The sequence below is a fragment of the Martes martes genome, assembly GCF_963455335.1.
Source record: "Martes martes genome assembly, chromosome: 5".
Classification (NCBI taxonomy): domain Eukaryota; kingdom Metazoa; phylum Chordata; class Mammalia; order Carnivora; family Mustelidae; genus Martes; species Martes martes.
The window spans coordinates 96755328-96772614 of record NC_137892.1 but is presented as its reverse complement, the minus strand read 5'-3'; the positions used below and the strand labels follow the sequence as shown (position 1 = coordinate 96772614).

At 35.9% G+C, this 17287-nt stretch overlaps 1 protein-coding gene across 1 annotated transcript in view; it reads right to left on the bottom strand.

Annotated features, from left to right (window-relative positions):
- RAPGEF6 (Rap guanine nucleotide exchange factor 6) overlaps positions 1-17287 on the bottom strand; it is a 185073-nt gene that overhangs the window by 56576 nt on the left and 111210 nt on the right. The window contains exons 12-15 of the mRNA XM_080805059.1: positions 16325-16489; positions 13244-13351; positions 10945-11148; positions 8331-8439 (exon numbers count right to left, since the gene is read on the bottom strand). Coding sequence (XP_080661185.1) covers positions 8331-8439; positions 10945-11148; positions 13244-13351; positions 16325-16489 — 586 coding nt within the window. The remainder of the gene's footprint in view (positions 1-8330; positions 8440-10944; positions 11149-13243; positions 13352-16324; positions 16490-17287) is intronic.

The window sequence follows — 17287 nt, the reverse complement described above, 5'->3', positions numbered from 1 at the left end:
TATTTTCCCAAAGTGGTAAAAGAAAGTTACTGGCAAGAATGGAATGGAAGTGGGCAGGTAGCATGTTTGAAAGTCCAGGGCTTCCTATTTAGTAATAATTGCTATATAATAACAATAAACGATATAATTGCTAATCAACTCAGATTTTATAGAAACAAGTATTTAGACTTTATTATTTACATGTTATTTCTAATCATAATATATATCACTTGAGATGAGATACAAGTACTGCAGTCAGGCTCAGTTTTGTAAAATTTAGCCAATTAAAAAAAAAAGTTTGGCTGGACCTGTTTTCACCAGAAATAAACAATACCAAATGTAAAAATAAATGAAAATTTCCTCAAGACCACATTTCTGACAATTCTGTCACTTGTTATTCAGCTAAGAAACATTCACTACAGTGGTGTGAAGTAAACAACCAATCATTCTTAGGTAACTTCCTATTAACGCGAAGTCTGATGAGTTATTTCACCCTTAAGGAAAGTGAAAGCACACTGGAAGAACTGCCTGTCACAATCTCTAGCCTAGATCAGATTTTTCACCTTGTGAGAAGGGCTATACCTCCTTGGGATCAGGTGAAAAAAAGACTAATCTGTGTTAGACTATGGATTTAGTAACTACATACTAGGTACTTCTTTTTTCTTTTCTTTTTTAAGATTTTTTTTATTTATTTGAAGAGATCACAAGTAGGCAGAGCGGCAGGCAGAGCGGGTGGGGGGGGTGGGGGGGGGAGGGAGGCAGGGCTCAATCCAGGACCCTGAGATCATGACCTGAGCCGAAGGCAGAGGCTCAACTCACTGAGCAACCCAGGCGCACCCATACTAGGTACTTCTAATAACTAGTATAATTAGTAATTAGTGTCACCTTTTCCAGGTAGGATAACCTATATTACCTACCTACGTTTCATTAACTAACATCATAAAATTTTTTTGTTGTTTTAAATATGCTTCCTGAAATAAGACAGATCAACTACTAGAGGGGGGAAAAAACTAAAAAGATAAAAGCTAACATAGAAGGTAACCTTTCTAAAAACTCATGGTGTCTGGGAAGGTCTGAATCAAAGCAAAATGAAGCTACATATTTTTGAATACGCAGGTCTTCAGAAGGTATAGCTTTGAGTAGTACCACTTAGTACCTTTATAAAAGAAAAGCTGTAAATAGTATAAATGTGCCCACTGAAAACAGAAAACTGTGATCTTTTTTGTTGTTTTGGGGGGTAATTGAACAGTTTCCTTCAACATCAAAAGAGTTATAAGTAAGATTCCAAAAGACAAAGACTTAAAAAATTGATGCATTACAACATAAAATAGCTTAGCATTCAGTTGTAGAAGTGGACCACTCTTGAAAGTTTCAACCAGGATGATGTATTACCAAAGCATATTCAAAGTTTATGAAAAGCATATTTTCTGCTTTCAAAATAATGGGGAATCTTTAGGAGTCACCTTCTAAAGATATTTTGCTTGATTAAAAAGCAATAAATCCCTTTTAGTTTCCTTTGAAAATTATGCTTTATTTTAAGCCATGTGGTAAAGGCAAAAATGCCTTTTTGAGCTAAAATCAATATATACTCATGCAAAAAAAAAAAAAAAATTTACTGACCTAAGAACACATGTCAAGCACTATACCAAATGCCTGCAGATTCCCCCTGTTGTAGAACAGTAAGTCTAAGATATGTGGTACAGAAAGAACATAAGCCAAGGGATTAAGATAGCAGGAAAGGGAAAATCCTCCCTAATTAAGTCACTGTGTAAGAAAAGTTCAGTAAGGTGAGATTTTAACTAGGCAAAGGGAAGGGAAAACAGAATGACACTAGGTAGAGGAAATCTTAAGTTCCAAGTTCCTGTCACAAAAGGAAACTTAAGGAAAATTAAGATGACTGGGGAACGAGGTAGATAAGCGGCCTAAAAATGCTACGGTGAGGTGTCTGAATTTTGTGAAGAGCAACAGGAAATCTTTAAATGGTCTGTAGATATTCCTGCCTGTGATGTGTACATAAGGCAACTTAATAGCGTATGAAGAAGTTTATATCCTCGCTGGACTTGTGTATACAGTTATAAATAAAACTGTAAAGATTTTAATTTGCAGATGAAGAGAAAAATAGTGAATTTTAAAAATTAAAGTTCCAGATAAAAATTAATAGAAGGTGAGTAAATGTAATTACAATGCCAATAAAGAATATTGAACATATGAATCAGAAATGAAGGTGCCTGAGAATCATAAATTTGATTACATAAAGATGAAAAATTTCTCAGTCCCTACCTATATGTATGTATATTCACACACACACACACACACACACACACCCTGCAACACATCACAAGCAAAGTCAAAAGGACCACTTGGGGAAATACCTGCAACCTTTAAGACTAAAAAGATAGTGTCCTTTTTTTTTAATAACACATTCAAACAAATCAATGAAAAACAAGAAACAATATAAACATGGAAAATGAAAAGACTGTGAAAAAGAAATGGTAATATGCAAAAAAAGGTGTTCATCTTCCCTCATAATTAAATGATGTGCATCAAAAACCATAAAGTTGATCAAACACCCACTGCAGAGGCATTCTTAAATAGCAGCGTATGTAGATTGGGACAAATTCTGGAAAGTCCAAGTGCAGTATTGTCAAAATTAATTCCACTATGAGAAATCTATCTTACAGGTATATCTACATAAGCATAAAAGTACAAAGGATTTTTATTTCAACACTATAAACAGCAAAAACTGGCAATAACCGAAAATACCCATCAATACGACATTAGCTCAACACATTACAGATTACGATAGTACGTCAATAGATTCCTTTTCAACAATCTCACAAGAAATAAATCTGTACCAACTCCTGTGCAAAGTTCCAGAATACTGTACACAGTGGGGTGCATCTGTATACTTTCTTTAATGTTTTAATTTTTAAAACATACACATGTATGACTTTTTAAAAAAATGAAAATGCTAATAATTATCTGAGTTGTGTGATTTTCAAAGATGTTAGAAAGCTGTGAAGGCTAAGAAGAACAGATGAGCTAAAATTCCACGGCACAAAGATGGTAAATTGAGATTGCCTGCCGTTTTCTTCTCTAAACATGAAATGGCAATGAGGTAGAAGGACTCTACTAGAGGAAAAATAATTTTTAATGGCTTCAAGCACTGGCATAAAAACTGGAATACCAAGAGACCCAAAGCAGTGCTGCCTTCCTCCACGGGACATATCTACTCATAAGACAAGGCAAGAGGCTGGGGACTGGCTGGAAATTTCATACAGTCTTACGGTACTTAGGAAACAAAGTCATACAACAGGGATGGATGTGCAACAAACACATGATGTATTTATCTGCTTGGGGAGGGAGGCTCAAGAGCAAATCTCAAAACCTCTGAAGGGCTGAACTTAAAAAAAAAGACAGAAAGCCACCACACTCTGAACCAAAAGCCATGCCTCAGCTACAGATTAGGGGTGACGGTACAAGGACAAGGCTGACAAAAGCAGAGTACAATTTCCCACAATCTCTCCATGCTCAGAGAAAAAACGTTCCATTAGAGAAGGGACCTGCAACAAGCACATGACAAATCTCTCAGTCTGAAACCTGGATACATTTTAAGTAATTTTGTAACACAACCTCACCCAGCCCTCACCATATATGCTTAACCAGAGGAAATGGTGAACCCTTTCCATGAAAAAATATTAATTTCCCTACTTGTTGTATACTAAGTATAGCATACAAAGAAAACATTTGTAAGACACACAAAATAAGACACAATGATAACCACCGGGGGAGAGGTGGCATGCGGAGAATAAAAACCCAAATTTTGGAATTAAGACACAAGAGTTTTATAATAAGAAATAATAAGAAATATAGTAAGAAAATATAGGGAAGAGATAAAATAGATGAAAACATGGTGCAATAGAGAACTAGAATTTTTATAAAAGAGATTCAAATGAGAATTCTAGAACTAAAAAATTATTTAAAATTAAGCTCACTGCGTGTGTTCAACAGCAGACTGGATACAGAAGAAAACAGGAAAACTTTGCTTAAACACAGGTCATTAGAAAATATCCAAACTGAAGCACAAGTATGAGAAAAAATGGAAAGAACAGAACAGACTCTAAATGATGCATGGGACAGAGATCTTTTATCACATATGGAAATGATCTCACATGGAAAGAAGACAAAGTAGCAAAGGCAGTATCTCAAGTCATAATAGCCACAAAATTTCTAAAGTGATGAGATATCAATGCACAAAATCAAAAGTTCCGCAAAGCCCAAACAAAATAAAGAGATTTGTACTAAGAGATCCTTTTTATACTTAAAATTGCTCTGAGTCCCATTTATAAGTTATGGAAAATGCTGCTATATCTTTGTTTAGCCTTCTGTGGGCTATGGTTCCCATGTTCAGTTTTAAAAGCTCTGGAGTGCTATCTCTATCTGTCTGCTTTGTGCCCCAGTCAGTCTGGGACCTGAGCAGAGGTCTACTTCCAAGTCTTTGGTATGCTAAGTACGAACATACACACACACGCATGCACGCACGCACGGAGCCCAGGATCTCATAAACAACTTCATAGGGTTGTCTCCTCCATCTCAGTTAACAACCTACTATCCTTAGTTTAACCTTTTCAGTCCTCTAGATATAAACTAATAAACTGCCCACTCTAGCACTTTAGGGGTCAAGTAAGAGAAGGACAGTGAGAGTGTGGGAAAACAATGAAGCTGGCCTTGCCTTCTTGGAGCCACAGCTTCACCCTCAGAATTCTGTTTCGAGCAGCCTTATATTGAAGGCTGCGGTCAATGCTACTGGCTTATTTGGAAGCTGAGGCCTGACAGAATGGAGAAAAGAAGTGGGAATTCCCTTTCTCACTCCTCAAATTAGCTTTTTCATGAACCTTTATTAGTTTGCACACATCCAGGTTTCAGCTTGCCAGCTCAGGGGATGCTGGAGGAAAAAAAAAGATTAATCCACTGCTGGTAGTGAGACTTCGAAGCTTCCAAGTTCTTCAATGGGTGATCACGATTCTGGCCAGGTTTTATTGTTGAGCTTAGTGGGAAATAAAGGGTGTTTATCCCATCTCACCTACAAATGTAACCCTTAATTTTATTTTTATCTTCACAGATATAAGATAGGTACCTCATAGTCTGTATTTGATATTCTGGAGCTCTTCTGGTTCTGTTTCTGTTGGTTTTAGATTACACTGACTTCTAGGAGAGCCTCACAGTCTTTGACTCTGTACTCGAAAAGTTATTTTTACAAATAAGAGGTTACTGCTTAAATCACCAAAAGAGGATTTTTATGCTCTTTTGCTAGGCACCTGAGGTCTAGGGCTAAAGCCAGGGCCAAATCTTGAGGTCCTTCTGAGTTTGCTCAACAGCAGCCCGTATCCACCTCAAAGTTAGCTGCTCAAGGTCCCAATGCTCAATACAGACATTTATGTGAGAGTGGTCTGAGCCCTGGTGGACTCTCTAAACTAAAAACCTGTCCTTTTTACCTAGCAGTTCCTTTTCTCAGCTACAATCTATGGACAAAAAATGTCCATGGAAAAAAAGACACCTTTTTGGGATACAGTTTCAGTGGGTAGGGGGAGGGATTTGACACATGCAGACTTTGCGCTCCTAGCAACTGCAGGATTTCAACTCCATAGCCTGTTCCTGGGGGTCTATTGCCCAAAAAGGATGTCTCTCGGGTGCTTTACCGTACTGGCAATGTCCCAGAGACATACGGCTTCAGTTCACCTCTTTGTGGTCTGCTTCTCTCTCTGTTCTGTATCAGGTAGTTCCTAGCTCTCTTTTTGAATTTTTATACTTCTTTGTAGCTACTTTTTATATTTAGTCTAACTTTTCTGACTGTTCTTAGTCAATACTGGAAACAGAATGTTAAAACAATTTTAATTCATTTTGCACAGATTTTAGGTAGACTTTTAAATTAGAAGAGTCACATCCTTCTTTCACTCTGGTATAGTCTCTACTACTGTTACATGAATACTTTATTTTCCACATTTTCTTTTACATTTCCTGAAATAATGCTCAATGTTAATTATTGTTGTTCTATAGTCTGGGAGATTTCCTCAACTTTATTACCTACTCCCCTCTACTGTATGTTTTTGTCTTTGCTGCTGTTTTAAGTCACTCTGAGGTCTTTCTTTCTCAATGACTGTTCCTTTTTTCCTTAATACCCTGTTCTTGTTTTAAGAGATGAACTTTTAAATCTCTCTGAGCACAGCTCTGGAAATGTTATTCTTCTCTTAACTATTTTCTCCAGAATCTGTAAGCTTACTTATTAGGCTCCCCACCATGCTTCCTTAACGACCCTGGTTCTCCTATGCCTGGCCATAAATTTTAATTAACACAAAAAGACTAAATATGGTTTGCTCTGGTATCATCTAACCATATCTATCTTCTGGTCAGTTTTCCTAACTGTAGGTTGTTTCTTTCTTCCTTTCTTTCTTCTAAAGATTTTGAGAGAGAAAGAGGGTGCATACACACACACACACACACACACACACACACAGAATTAGAGGAAATAGCAGAGGAAAGCAACGAGCACACTCCCCAATAAGCAGGGAGCCTGATATGGGGCTTGATCCCAAGACCCTGGGATCATGACCTGGGCTGAAGGTAGATGCTTAATTGACCGAGCCTCCCCTCCTATTTGTAGGTGGTCTCATTGTGTGTTCTATACAGGATGACCTAACTGTGCAAATTTTCTTCACTGTAATGCCAGAGTTACTAGGCCTTTATTCCAGGTACGACATCCAGAATAAAATGTTCCATTTCTACAAAAGTTTTATTAATATTCCTTCAAGATACTCTTAGGTGTTTTGTTTGGGGTAAAAGTCGCTGACCATATTCTGCCTAGGATGAGGAACGAGGTGTTGAGGACACAGGCCCCCTTTGCACTACCACATAATGCCTACCCTTTGCCACATTCAGTCTAGAGTTCTGATGGGCAATTGTTTCTCACCCCTCAAGGAGTTTTAAGGTTGTGGCTTCCCTGCCTCTTATATCTTTCAGATCTCCTTTTTCTGTCTCTCAGGGGTCATGGTATTAACCACCAAATTTACTATCTCAATATCTTTATACGTAATAGTATGGTATCAGTTAATAACTATTATGTGCTGGCACAAAAAGTTAAAGGTGTTTGATCTATATAAGAATCTTATGAAATACAGCTGAAGAAAGTCAAGCATGGAGAATCATTTGCTCTCAGTGTCAGCGCAAGCTCTGCTTTCTTATTTTACAAAATCAGAATCTTTTTAATTTAACCCACAAGTTTTGTTTCTAGATTACTAGTTCAAGCTCAGGAAATACAGAAACTGTGAAGGCTTACTTATTTTACACTAAATAATACAGTATTAGGAAATTGTGAATAGATGGTTATGTATCAGATTTAACAGGACATAATTCAGTAGAATGGATGCAAGTGGAAAGAGGAAAAATATCAAATGTTTCATTTTTCACTATGACTAAGTGCAGTATAAGGAAGAGTCAAAGTGAAAAAATAAAACACACTTCCTCTTCCATAGGCACAGCTTTTAAATTCAACTCCTAGTTTTCAAATTGCAACCCAAATGACCTAGATGAATTTTTCCTCCTTACTTCATAAAGACTGTTAAATTTTCTTTGATAATTTTCAAATCATTATACTGTTTTTATTGTTGCACTTCTCAAAATTTCAGAGAATATCTTCTGGTATCTAATGAAAGCAAGTTACAGTAAGTCTTCCCTAAAAGAAAAAAAAACAAAAAACAAAAAAACTACAAGCTTACTCTTTGCTTCATTCTAACAGAAGCATGATCAAAACACCACCGACACAGCATTATTACATAGAAAGGTAAAGTATACCATTATTAAAAATCTGGAATTCATTGATTAATTGTTTTACTCAATTTATTTTCACAGAACACCTAATCTGGCATTCACATTATTATATCAGAAAGGCAGTTAAAACTTTAGCAGTACTATGATGTGCACATTAGCAGGGGGAATAAATGCCTAACCATGACTTTTATGCTTCATTCAGATCATTCTAAGATTCACTCAGTGTCTCCCAGCAAAGTACATAGTGCCTCCTCAGCAGATATTTCATAAATGACTAATAGAATGTACTTGCATACTTATTTTAAATCTTATTTCCAGGATACCAAAATAATACAAATAATGAAAAATGAAAATTCTAGAATACATAATACTGCATCTTAACACTAAGGATCCTAAAAATGTTCTAAGAGCTCAGAGAGAACATGTTTACATTTTACTAGTCTTTTCATTGTAATACTTTACTTTTTATTAACAAACAAAATAAAAAAAAACAAACAAAAAGCCTCAGTTTTTACAACAAAACTCACCAAAAATGTTGGTCTTCACAGTAAGTGCAAGATGAGTATTATTCCTTAGAATTTCAAGGGCCTTCACAAATGTAATATTTTCAAAGTTTTGTCCATTTACTTCCATTATCTTGAAAAAAGCATTTGTAAAATATAAATTAAGACAAAAACTGTTACTTCTGCAACCTTAAGTTTAATGGTGGGGGAAAAAAAAAAGAAACTTGAACAAAATACACCCATATGTGAACAATGGTTATCTCTGTGAGAAGTGGGGTTACTACTTCATTTTTTTTCTCTATATTTTGTTTCCTCAAGTATCTACTAAAAACATTTTTTTGAAAGTTCACTCCAAGATCTATTAAAGACATTTAAAAAAAACCACAGTATAGTTTACATATGAAGGAAAAATTTTAATCATGTCAGATCAGATGATAAAAATTAGTGCCAGTGTGTATATATGTGCAAATTTTATTGAAATTTTCTAAATGCAAATTTACTGCATTTAAGAGAGATAACTCATTCAAAAGTGATACACCGAATACATCTAGTATCATTTCCTGACAATGAATGAACCAACAAGTCAAGCAAAAAGTACCACTGTAATGAGTCCTTCCACATGACATGGCTCAACCTTCACAGCAGGGCTTTCCCAAATTTGGCTGTACCTCAAAATCATACAGAAAGCTTTCTTAAAAAATACTAATTCTAACAAAAAAGGATAAAGAGATAACCATAATGAGAAAAAAAAGGAGGAGAGCATAGAGCAATGCTCCCATTGAGATTAAAATAAAGACTGAGAAGCAAAATATTATAAGAAAAAAAAATCAAAGAAGTAAAATTCAGAGTTGAAAGAAGTCTTGAGTCTACATACTGAACTGTCTCATCTAGTACCCTGCTAGGATAATGGAGAGACTTAATACATCCCAATGAAAATTCTAAATTCCAAGGACAGAGAGCAAAGAATCTGTAAGCATCACTTGCAGTACTGTGCAGTGGGACAAAGAAAGCTAGAAAAGAAAAATAAAGAATGGTTTGGACTTCTCCTGGGCATACTAGGATAATGTGATACTTTTCTGTAACATCAAAGTTCTCAGGGAAAAAGAACTATGACCAACAAATATTATACTCCACTGAACAAGAGCATTATCAGACATGCAGGGACACACAAAACTATAGTACCTACTGGCCTTTATTGAGTAAAGTACTAGAAAAGGTGCTGGTAGTACTAGAAGACAACTGTGAAATGAAACAATAATGGAGACATAGGGCATATGAAATGGAGGTGATCAATGAAATCAGTAAGACAGGTATAAATGTGTACATGGTTGTTAGTGATAAACTCACAAAAGTTAATGTAAATGTCAAGAGTATTCTTAAAAGAAGATAAACAACATTAAAAATGACTTAACAGCTAGACCTAAAATTTCAGGTAATTTTAATAATAATTGGGGATACAGAGAGAAGTAAAACCTGATAAATTTTCTCTCAAGAATGAAGTAATTTGATTTCATTGTTTTATTTTTTCTGTGAAGAATGAGATGCTTAAATGTGTTTAAAATACTAGAACAATAAATACACTCAGTCTAGAATTCTAGCTACTAGATATTCTTAATGACTGGAGTGGAGGAGTTAGGCCCAGAAATATCTATTTTTTAAAAGTTCCCTCAGGAGAAGAAGGGGATCATTATAACTCTAAATCAGCTTCTTAACCCTTTGATATTTGGGCTGGGTAACTCCTTATTATGGGGGATGCACTGCTGCAGCATGTTGGAAGCTGCTTAGCATCCTTGGCCTCTACCCACTAGATGATGGTAGCAGCCCCCAGGTCATGAGACTCATCAATACCTCCAGACATGCCAAATGTTTTCTGAGGGAGAAATCACTCCTGGTTGAGAACCCCTGTTCTGCAGTGTAGAACTTTTTATAATGTTAATGTATTCATTATTTTATTTTATTTTTTTTAAGATTTTATTTATTTATTTGACAGAGAGCAACAGTAGGCAGAGAGGCAGGCAGAGAGAGACGAGGAAGCAGGCTCCCTGCTAAGCAGAGAGCCCGATGTGGAGCTCGATCCCAGGACCCTGGGATCATGACCTGAGCTGAAGGCAGAGGCTTTAACCCACTGAGCCACCCAGGCACCCCTATTTTAAAAGGAAAGTACATTAGTATGATTTAGTTAAATGTAAAATAAAGCTATATTCTAAATGAGTTAAATTAACTAGCAGAATTTTAAAATGGGAAAACATAACCTTCCCAAGTGATTCACGTGAACTTGAAAAATGACTCTTTGGCGTGCATGGCCACTTACATTTTAATTTTTTTTGATTTTTAAAGATTTCATTTATTTGAGAGAGAGAGTACTCATACAAGCAAGCATGAGAGGGGAGAGGGAGAAGCAGACTCCCCACTGAGCAAGGAACCCCAAGTGGGGCTCAATCCTAGGATCCCAGGATCACAACCTGAGCTGACGGCAAACACTTACCCGACTGAGCCAGCCAGGAACCCCTCATTTTAATTTCTAATTGAATTTCCTTAAATGGATCATGCTTACTTGTAGAAATATCACATGTGAAAAAAAGCAGCAGACAAATACTTCCCAAAAGGCTTTAATTCATGTGGTTGGTTATTTACTTACCTGATCACCTCGTTTCAGTCCAGCATCAGCAGCTTTGCTACTAGGTTCTACTCCTTCAACAAAAATACCAAACCCCTTCTCACTCCCTCCATTAAGGCTGAAATGCAGAGGGGACTCTCGGGAAGCCTTCTGCAACACCACCTGTCTCCACTTGGCCTTTGCAGCACAGGCAATATTTAATAACCGGAGATGACCATTCATTTTCTAAAAACATAAAAAAGGGTATAACATACATAAATTTATGTCTCTATCCCTTAAAGGCTTTTAAAAATCACCTAAAATTATTAGAATTAGAGTTACCTTGAAATAGAGAGTAAAGAACATGGAAGCCAGGGTAAATAAAACTGAAGGAAGGCAAACTTTCACCCCAGAGTGCTGTCAAGAAAACGATCTCACAATATGATTTTTAAAAATGGCTCAAAAGGATTCCAAAATGAGATCTCTTCATGGAAGACAAAATGTTACTTCTCGTGGCCTAAAATTTCCTAATACATCTCCACTACTATCTTGCTCATCTCCAAGCCGTTACATAAATCCAAAATCTTTATAAACTTTCATTTAAGACCTTAAAGGACCTGAACCACCTTTCCAAATACAGTCATACTGAAAGACACATTCAAGTCCCTACCTCTTCTGGGTGTATTATTCCTTATTATTTTAGATCTTTCCTAACTTTAGCAATATTCTCAATTTCAGATTTTAGTATCAATTTAATACTCAACTATTCTCAAATAGCACAGTATGTGTAAACCTCATAACTCATGCCCATAAAAAGCAGCTAAAGTTTCTTCGGGACAGGGGCCCAGCCTTACACCTGTTTTGATCCTATTCTCCTAACACCTTGGGAGTATCAAGTAGAACTGAATAAATACCTGATGACTGAATGATTACAAAAAAAAAAATCCCATGACTGTAAGGCAATTTTTATTTTCCATTAGCCCATAAATATCTACACAGCTGGCACTGGAAAACCCAAATGATGGTGATAAGCTTCTACAGCCTCAATCAAGTTCCCTGTATCTGTTCATTCTTCCCATTTTGTTTGCATAGAGCTGAAGGGCTGCTGAGAAGGCTACAGGAACTAAGAGGTAAGGGAATGGACAGAAACCTGCCTATTTGTCCCTTTTTCAACTCAATCCACTTATACTCTGAGTAACAGCAATGGTTCTTGGGCTCCCAGATTATTACATTCATTAGCTCATTATTATCCTTGTAACAATCCCCAGAAACTAGGGGCTACTACTTATAAAGACAACTTCAGAAAAGGCTGGGCTACTTGCCCACGTTTACATGTCTAACAAGTGGTACAGTCGGAATGTTAATTCAGGTAAACTAACTCCTGAACTGCATTATTAATTTACTTCCTAAAATTTCAAGTTGCTTGGAGGATATAAATCCAGTTGCAGTTCAAAGTTTATATCTGTCAGAGTAAATGGAATTATAAATAGCTACTGTGTAAGTTAAAAGGACCTTGAGGGGGTTATCTTAGGTGTTGTATATTTAGAACAAGTAAAATCACATGCAGAATGGAGACTCAGAATGTCTAATGTAGAGCTGATACATAAAATAGGCCTTTAAAGTTGCACAGAGTTCAAATAGCAACACTAGAAGAAAAGAATTTAAAGCTGAGAACTGGTAAAGAATATAAAATAATCTGGCTGGGTAAAATCAAGGGTGCACAGATAAAAAGACTTAAAATGTAGGTGAGGGACCTGAACATATGAGGAATTACTTTGATAGGAAATACTTTAGTTCATTGACAAAAAGAGAAATATTCGTCTCATTTATAGTTTAAAAACAATCTTTGGCCACACAAAATGGACTAGAAAAAAATACTAGAACTAAAATTACCTAGCTATTACAACAGATGAGGCATGATTAAATGAGGCCATTTTTAAATGGGGAGTGACAAAGGAATGGCGGAGAGAAAGGGACTATAGGGAATATGTTTACTGCCACAATTAGTGACCTATGTGACTTCAGCAATGAATGGACATCTTGGTCAGGGAATTCAAGGAAAAGAGAGAGGGAGCCCACATACACACCAGAGTTCATAAGCTTGGGTGACTGGAAATAGCATTCTCACGAGTCTTAATATGAAAATAGAAGAGTGAGAAGGAAGTCTAATTTTTGCTTGGGTTAGTGCCAGAAAATGAGCAGAATCTAAAATATAAATTTATAAGTTCTCAGAGCAGACATTCAAGACACAGAAACAGGTAAAAGTTGTTGTGAATTGCTGTTATTTGGGAATGAGGAAAATCCCTAAACCTTAAAGAAGATAAATTCTTTTAAGTCTTACTGTATCTTCCAGATTTTTTTCAAATTCCTCCAGAAATCGAGTCATAGCAGGATCACCTTCAAAATCATTAAAATGATTATTTACCCATAATAACACAATCCGTGTTACCTGTGGAAACATGAAGGAGGCAGCATACGGTTATGAGAGGCTTTCTTTCTGCTGAGTATTTTCCAAAAGCATGTCCAAAAACCAAGGGGGAACAGAGTTTTATGGCTAATCCCTTTACCCACTCCCTATACTGCATGCAAAATGTTCATTCTAACAGAGAGGGCCAAGAGTATACCCTCAGTGAAAAAAAAAAACAAAAAACCACAAACCTGCATGCTAAGCTGTAAGAAATACATAGGATGTATACCTCAGAAAGTATCCTAAAATGTGAGCTTCTAAGGGTAGGCAATCATATCAAAAGTGTTTATATAGTCGAGCACGTGTTTAACCATAAGTCTTAACACAAGCACACCTGAACTTACCGTATTATAAATACTGTGACTTTTCAAAGTTGTAAAGTGATTTGCTTACTTCACGTCACAGAATAACATAAAAGTTAATGGAAGCTGAACTGAATCATACACCTAACAATGGAAGTAATTAAAGTTATATTTAAACTGAGGTAGAATACGCATAAAAGCCAACATTTAAACCACTTTTAGGTGTACAGCTCAGTGGCATTTAGCACCTTCACAATGGTGTGCAACTATCATCACTACCTAGTTCCAGAATACTTTTATCACCCCAAAAGGAAACCTCATTCCAATTATGGAGTCACTTCACCTTCTGCCCTCTCTCCCAGCAGCCACTAATATGCTTTTCTGTCTCTCTGTATTATGTCTGTTGGATATTTCACATAAAATGTGACCTTTCATGTCTGGCTTCTTTTACTTAGCATTACGTGTTCAAGGTTCATCCATGTTGTGGCATGTACTACTTTCCCTTTTATGGCTCAAAGCCATTTCATTACATGGCTATACCACACTTTGTTCCCCATTCATCAGTTTATGGACATAAGGGTTGTCTCTACCTTTTGGCTACTGTCAATAGTGCTAGGAACATCTATATCTAAGTTTCTGTTTGTATACCAGTTTTCAGTTCTTGTGGACAAATACCTAGGAAGAGAAGTGCTATCTGGTAATTCTATGTTTTACTTTTTGAAGAAATGCCGAACTATTTTCCAGAGCACCAGTAACATTTTATGTTACTACCAACAATGTATGGGAATGTCATTTTCTCCACATCCACATCTTTGGTGATGGTTGTTACTTCCCTTCCTTTTAAAAAGCCATCCTAGTAGGTGTGAAGTAGAAGCTCACTGTGGTCTTGATTTGCATTTTCCTATGAATAATGGTGTTGAACATCTTTTTCATGTGTTTGCTAGCCATTTATGTATCTTCTTTGGAAAAATAGTCTATTCAAGTCTTTTGCCCATTCTTAAGTTGTCTTTTTGCTGTTGAACTATAAGGGTTCTTTATACATTCTGGATACTAGACCCTTATCAGATGTAAGATTTACAAATATATTTCACCTATTCAATATGCGGTCTTTTCTTTCAATTTAAGGCTTTAATTTTGATGAAATTTATCTGTTTTTAATTTTTTTTTCCTTTGTTGTTTGTGCTTTGGATAACATATCTAAGAAACTACTGCCAAATCCAAGGTCTTTTTTTTAAGTTTTAAAATAAGAGGTTTTATTTTAGTAAAAACAGCATATATCATTGTAAAAGATTTAAACAATACATATGAATACCAAAAAGTTTAATAAGGTCATGATTTTTAACCTCTTAAGAGTTTTATAGTCTTAGCTCCTGTATTTAGGGTCTCTGACTCATTTTGAGTTAATTTTGTGTATGGGGTAAGGTAAGGGTCCAATTTCATTCTTTTGCATGTGAATATCTAGTTGTCTCTCACTCATAGTTTTGCTCATTCTTCAGCATGCCTTTATCTCCTCAGCAACTGCGGTAACTACATATAACTCCAAAGGGGGTGGGGAGGCAAGCCTTTGGCTTAAACACTTTAGTTTCTTTAACAATGGAATTTCCAAGTCCAGGTACGTCTAATTTATTTCTCTTAAGATATAACTCAGGGGGCGCCTGGGTGGCTCGGTGGGTTGAGGCCTCTGCCTTCAGCTCAGGTCATGATCCCAGGTTCCTGGGATCGAGCCCTCCTTTGGCCTCTCTGCACAGCAGGGAGCCTGCTTCCTCCTCTCTCTCTGCCTGCTTCTCTGCCTACTTGTGATCTCTGTCCGTCAAATAAATAAATAAAATCTTAAAAAAAAAAAAGATATAACTCAGATGATGGATATTGGGGAAGGTATGTGTCGTGGTGACTGCTCTGTACTGTTTAAGACTGATGAATCACAGATCTGTACCCCTGAAACAAATAACACATTATATGTTAATAATTTAAAAAAAAAGGTACTCAGAAAGACATACCAAGCATTATGATCCTACTTTTATTTTTCTTAAAATAAGTAACTTCCTCAAGTTTTTTGCTGAGGTTTTGCTAGTCTTTCCACCGAATGTACAAATATCCCATGAAATAAGGCAAGATAATTTAAATTAGCAATGTTTAATGTAAAAAAAACCCCCCAAAATAAAAAACAAAACTCAAATGTAGATTTAAAATAAGTCATAACAGAGAGATATTAAGGTCAAAAAGACTAACTTTTAAAATGATTATAAAGTCTTTAATTCAAAAATCAACATATTTCTATTTTGGGGCTTACAAATCTTAAGCTCCCCTAAAAATAATTTACTTGGTGAATATTCTCTCTAAACTATTAGGTTTTAAATGTTTTACTGATCTCCTTCAGAAACAAACATTTTGATAAAGTTCAAAAATATTCTTATGCAGCTATCATATTTTCTGAGTTTATAGCTATACCATAGCCTATTTCAGTTTTTAACTTTAAAGGCTTATATCAACTTTTTAACATGCTTTTTTCCTCAAAAGTAACTATGTAGATGTATGTTTTTTAGGTGAAGTAAATTTTGTTATCAAAATAAATATTTATCAACTGTAAAAGGTTTTATGAATATAATTTATAGGTCAAAATTACTTCCATGCCCTTCATATTTATAAAACCAACCTTATCCCGTAAGTTGTCAATTTTAAACCATTCCAATAGTTTGATCCCAACATCCAAAGGACTTTGAAGAAATGTCCTGTAAGTTAGTAGGAAATCTTCTATATAAGTTGGGTCCACAATAGAATGTTCTTCTATTAAATGCATGATGAGACGCTCAGGTGTTGCCTAAAAATCCAAGGACAGAAAAGATGATAAACAAATAGCTGAAGAAACAAAGAACTCTACTAATTACTTTCCTTTGTAGTCACTCTATTACACAATTCCTCAAAGCAGAGTTTCACTGTTAAAATACTTAGCAGTGGGAGAAGGTAGTCCTTTACAGATTGCAGTCCACCAGCACCCAGAAGTTGAAAAAGAGAAAAGGCAGAGGAATGAAAACACCCAACAGCATTTACTCAGTTTTAACTGTTTTCATTGTCATTTTATCCTGGCAGGGCTTTTGAAATTCAGTGATTTACCCCTGTTGGGGCTTTTTCTGTCATTTTTCCCACAGTTGGTAGAGGTGGGGAGATGACGTCTTAAGCCACCAGATAGAAGTTAAACTTAAAAAACAAAACAAAACAAAACCTTCCCTCCAAATTTAATCATCTTCAAATCTCTTCTGCCCCAGGCTACAGGAGCAGTGCACAAGTTTAAGACAGTGTGTTTTGCTGTTCTTACTTCCTAGAAAAGAAGTTTCTTTTTCTACAGTTTCTCCATGCTAGTTCACCATTCTGAGAGGAACCAGAAGTTCTATATATAGTTTTTACATTAATTCAGAGTTTTAACTCCTTGCCTGTCTCCAGATTTATAAAAAGAAATATAAACAACATTTATCTACTGCTCTGCTTTAAGCTTCTGAATCAGTGTTAAAATTTATTACCTTTGCAGCCTTTTCAAAAGTGTGGAGATAAACCATACGCTAAACCAAATAAAAAAAGCAACTGTTGTCCATAACATCAAATTTCAATTCACCCAATTTCA